The following is a 5,168-nucleotide window of genomic DNA, read 5'->3' on the forward strand; positions in this document are numbered from 1 at the left end:
ATCACAATAAAGATAATTAACAGCTCTAAGTTTGACGATACCAAGAAAAGAAGAATAGCTCCTTGTAAGCAATTTGAAACTAAATATATTGTCCTTTTATGTTGTTTTGAGTAATGCGCAAGAATTTAATAAGCATTTTTAGGAGAATTTTTCAAGAACCCGGTTGGCTGCAGGAGCTGGATTGCAATAAAATCAAAAAGAGACAACAAGAAAGTACACATAAAACTAACAAGAGCCATGTGTAAGACATGGGAAATTCTGGAATCTATAAAACTAAAATTAATCAATTCCAATCAGCTCATGGAAATCCTCAAGTAAACCCTAAACCATCCCCCCGCAAAACCTTCATGAACAATTCAAACCCTTCCTCCCACATCCCAATTGTAAAAATCATTGGCAGATTTTTAAAAATAAAATTACAAAAAATAAAAATAAAAAACAGATATTGGACCCACAACAAATTACCCACATTGTTTTTTGTCGAGAAATTTTTTACCGTGTCGAAAATACAGTACAATACTTCAAAATAATAATACAATTGGTTGAAAACTTATAAAATAAATTTTCAACAAATTGTATTATTATAATTGATGCAGCAAACCGTATTTTCGCATTCCCTTTTGTGCTTCGATTTTCTGTCCTTTACAATTTTTTCTTCCCTTTTTTTCTTTGTTTAAATTGAGATTATTTTCTAAGGCGTGGGTGTGACGCTGGGTGGGGTCCTCGACTCAGCGGCAGGAGTATGACCGTCGGATCCTTTCGATGGATCATCGGACGACTGTCTTAAACCGTCATCTGTCTCAGCTCGGTTCATATCTTCGATCATGCGGACCACCTCCTGCATTGCGGGTCTTTGATCGGGTACGGTGGACACGCACGCCATGGCGATTTGTAAAAGCTGCACCATCTCCTCCTCAATGTTGTGGAACCTCATTAGCTCCACGTCGAACACCTCCGCCGTCCACTCCTCCCGGACCACCGACTGCACCCACCGCGGGAGGTCAATTCCCTCCTCCCCAAGCGACGCCTGATTGGGCGCTTTCCCAGTCAACAGCTCCAGCAGCAACACGCCAAAACTGTACACGTCGGATTTGAACGTGACCTTTCGGGTCTCCACCACCTCCGGCGCGCGGTATCCCGCCACCCGGTTCGGCGGCGTGGAGGTTCCGAAGAGCGGGTTGAGCCCGAAGTCGGAAACGGAGGCGTCGTTGTCGGGCCGGAGCAGGATGTTGGATGATTTAATGTTGCCGTGGATCACCTTGCATACGTGGAGGCGCGCTATTCCTCTCGCCGCGCTTAGCGCTATTTTCATGCGGTTGTCCCAGTCAAGTGGCGTTCGGCCCGACCCTCTACTCCCTGCAATCAAATCAAAATCTTTTTGTTTAGGCCGCCATATTATTATCTGTTTTCTTATTAAAGAAAGCTACATTCTAAAATTCTCTAGTTACCTGCTTAACCGTAACGGTATTTTAACCCAATCAATGAAGCACTGTAATAATATTTTAAATTAATAACGTGCCGGATATAAGTAAGTTTTCTCTTAATCTAAGCTTAATCTAAGAGAGTGGAATCTGAACTAGAGGCAAGAGCGCAGACTCGCATAACTAAACTGACTCATCTAACCTACATCAGCACCAAATTATTCATAATTTTAATGAAATGATTGTTTAATTTCGTTTATTTTTTTAATTTTGTTGAGTATCTTTTACCTTTTTCAAAAAAGAAAGTAAAAGCCTCTGCACAGAAAATAAAAGAAAAAGTGAAATGATGCCGGCGACCACCGACCACCGACCACCATGGTGAATCATGACGACCAGTTCATGTTTTTCCTTTTATCCCCAAGTTTTTATTTTCCTTTTCTTTCTTTTTTGCTCTGAAAAGGAAAGACAAAAACATTTATGCGTAGCTTGCACACTAAGAATGGAAAATTTCATAAATTAAAAAAAAAAAAACAAAACAAAACTAATTTCCCAGTGATTTCAGCGCACTCTCCGCCGGATAGAAAATTCATAAATTTAAAAACAAAACAAAGCTAATTTCCTATGAAATTATACCTAGGAGCACTGCATTTATTTTCTCAGATTAAACTAATTAAATCGAAAAATAATCAGCATTAATTTGTTTAATTATAAAATGGAAAAATCAAGTGGAAAATGGGAAACGAAATCGCACCGTGGAGAAGTGCAGACAAGCTGCCGGCGGACATATAGTCGTAGACGAGCAATTTCTCGTCTTTCGAGAAGTAAAACGCGCGCAGCGGCACCACATTGTCGTGCTTAATCTTCCCCAGAACCTCCATTGTCATCTCGAACTCTCTCTTCGTAACCACCACGTCCTTCAGCCGCTTCACCACCACCGTCGTCCCTTCTTCCAGCACCGCCTTGTACGACGTCCCCACGCTCCCCTTCCCCAGAACCTCCGCCGACGCTCTTAATAAGTCCTCCAAATCGAAGCTGTAAACTCCGCCGTCGAAGAACACAAGCTTATTTCTCTCCGCCTCGGTGGACCCTCCCGTGATGTCGTCTTTCGATGATGATGTTCCAGCCTCCGCCGCCGCCACCGACCGTGTGATTACAGGTGGCTTCGGAGGCTTCGCCGGCTGCTGACGCCGCCGTTTCCGGAGGCAGAGGAAGAGAACCAGAAGGAGCAGGAACAGGGCTAGAGTGGAACCCACGGCGATAGCGACAATGGCGGCTGTGGAGAGCTTTTTGGACTTCTTGTTGACTGGGATTACGGGCGGGGACACGGGAGACGGAGCGGGCGGCGGCAAAAATGGCTTGCACGCCGGAAGTGGGCTGCCGCAGAGATCTAAGTTTCCGGAGAATGAGGAGGTGGGGAATTTGGATAGTGACGCCGGGATTGAGCCGTTGAGTTTGTTGTTGGAAACATTGAAGCTGGCCAGCTTGCCAGCTGGGATGCTGGGCAGCTTGCCTGAGAAATTGTTGTTTTCAAGAAAAAGTCCGGTCAATTGGGTCAGGTTGCTGATGGCAAACGGAATTGAACCGGTAAAGTTGTTGGAGCTGAGATCGAGTCGGTTCAACCGCTCCAACCTGGTCAACCCGGTCGGAAACTCACCCGCGAATTGGTTCCCCTGAAGGTAGAGGTTGCGGAGCAGAGTTAGATTGGAGAAATCGGTGGGAATTGGACCAGAGAGTCGGTTAGACCGGAGACTTAAAACCCGGAGCTGAGTCAGCCGGCCGAGTGTGTTGGGCGGGACCGACCCGATGAGGCCAACGCCCGGGAGGCGGAGGGAGTAGACGTAGGACTGGTTGTCGTCGCAGATGATTCCAACCCAGGTGCAGGCCGAAACGGACGCATTCCATTGGACCCGGTTCGCGTGTGGGGTCTGGGATAGAAATGCAAGGAGGGCTTGCTTGTCCTGAGTCGGCTCCGAGTTGACTCGCCCACCACTCAGTGCCAGAAGCGTAATGAGAACGAAACCCACCGTAGCATTAAAACTCACTGCCATTATATTTCTAAAATATAAAATAAAAACAAAAGGGGAGAAGAAGAACAACGGGATTGTTCTAACAGAGGTTTGGACAGAAGCAACAAGTGGTTTTCCGGCGGGTCTGTAGACGGCCGCGAATGGGTTTCCGGCGACACCCCATGTGTGAAAGAGAGCGGTGGGTAATGTGAGGGAGGAAAGAAAGAGAGAGAGGGAGAGAGAGGGAGAGGGAGAGGGATTTGAGGTATCACGAGGGTGAGAAAAGTGAAAATAAAGCTGGAGGTAAACAGAAGCTCATATGATGTGGTGTGCTGGCAGGCAGTGCGAACGTATTTATTAGTAATTTATTGGTCTGAATTAATTTATTATTTATAAATAATAACGGTTTTTTTTAAGGGTTTTGGGGTTTTTTGCTACGGTATGCTGTAGGCGCGTGGTTTTGGCGGCAATGACGAGTGGCAACTTTGGCGACAGTGTTCAGCTTTGCCTGCGTGAAGAACAAAAGTATGGTGGACGACAGTTAAAAATTCGTATTATTACAAAAAATTAAAAATATTCATACTTTTAAATTAAGGAAAATTAATAAAAATAGTTTGAAAACTTTGAATTTTAATAATAAGGATAAAATAAAAGGTAAAGTGAATAATAACATGATTGATTTTTTAGTATAAAAATATGATTTTTCGTTAAATTAAACAGTACCACTACCAGAAATTTTTCGTTAAAATTCTCTTTAAATTAACCAAAAATATTATACGTTCATTCTTCTTATTAAAAAATCTTTTATTCGACTCACATGATATAGCTCAAACTCAAAAAACCTTGATAGTCGAGGAATTTTTTGAAATCCAGTCTTTATATTTTAATATTTACTTTTTGGTATTTTGTATTTACAGGAATTTATTTTATTTTTGTTAAATTTTCAAAATTATTCCTATATTGCTTAAATTGGCATGACTTTAAACGCTTCATAATTCTTATACTGTTGTCAAAGCTAGTCCAGTTCAGTCTCTAAAATTAGTCCAACTAAATTACAAGCTCAATGCAGTTCAATATTTTGTTTAAATTACTTAAAAGCATTCACGATATCAATTCAACCAACTCAAGTTATGACTTCGCATTAACTTATATAAATTGGTGGTTTCTTGCTTATTTAGTTAAAAAAAGTTGAAGTTTCACCACAAAATTTATTGGGAATAAGGGAGTAACTCATTTTTCCAATAAGCCCAATACAACATCATTTTTTTTTTCCGATGTGAGATTCATTCTCAAAATTTAGTTTCTTCAATTATTTCATAATGTATTATTTTCCGTGTACAATTGATAAATTAATCATAATTGTGAAAAGTTGCGCTTTTCTAACCAACTTAACTAAATTCAGATACGCATTATATACTACTTATTATAAATTATAGGTTGAGAAAGAGCTAGGATTTCACATGATTTTTTATGCTTACTCTGTTTTTTCATCTTTAAGAGTATTTGCCATTTGACGTATGTTTGGTATGGCAATCGAGTATTCGAGTGGCATTTTTAAATGAACATTTATTATCCTTTTGATAATATGCTGCCAAGTTTCAGTAAATGGTTCATCCATCTCAAGTGCCGATGTTCACCAACTCAAGGCAGGCACTTTATGCCTTTTGTTTGTATCAAAATAAGCTCCTGTTTTTTAACTAATTTCCAGGCAAAATATTTTAAAATATCAAAAACTCTTAAT

The 5,168-nt window shown here is 41.1% G+C and overlaps 1 protein-coding gene across 1 annotated transcript; it reads right to left on the bottom strand.

Moving 5' to 3' along the window:
* Nucleotides 1–256: 256 nt before the first annotated feature.
* On the bottom strand, nucleotides 257–3,744 carry LOC103963018 (probable inactive receptor kinase At2g26730). Its single transcript, XM_048585757.1, has 2 exons — nucleotides 2,173–3,744; nucleotides 257–1,356 (listed from the first exon to the last, which is right to left on the bottom strand). The coding sequence occupies exons 1-2, from the start codon at nucleotides 3,467–3,469 to the stop codon at nucleotides 692–694; spliced, it is 1,962 nt and encodes a 653-aa protein (XP_048441714.1). The 5' UTR covers nucleotides 3,470–3,744; the 3' UTR covers nucleotides 257–691.
* Between the last annotated feature and the right edge of the window lie 1,424 nt (nucleotides 3,745–5,168).

Source organism: the organism of the source record quoted next, unplaced genomic scaffold (genome assembly GCF_019419815.1).
Source record: "Pyrus x bretschneideri cultivar Hongxiangsu unplaced genomic scaffold, Pyrus_bretschneideri_v1 Contig1, whole genome shotgun sequence".
NCBI lineage: Eukaryota > Viridiplantae > Streptophyta > Magnoliopsida > Rosales > Rosaceae > Pyrus > Pyrus x bretschneideri.

Excerpts from the sequence above, each read along its gene's own strand:
- LOC103963018 (XM_048585757.1), bottom strand. The coding sequence starts at position 3,469 with ATGGCAGTGAGTTTTAATGCTACGGTGGGTTTCGTTCTCATTACGCTT. Across the intron at positions 1,357-2,172 it reads CTTGTCTGCACTTCTCCACG|GGAGTAGAGGGTCGGGCCGA; the intron begins GTGCGATTTCGT and ends ATTTGATTGCAG.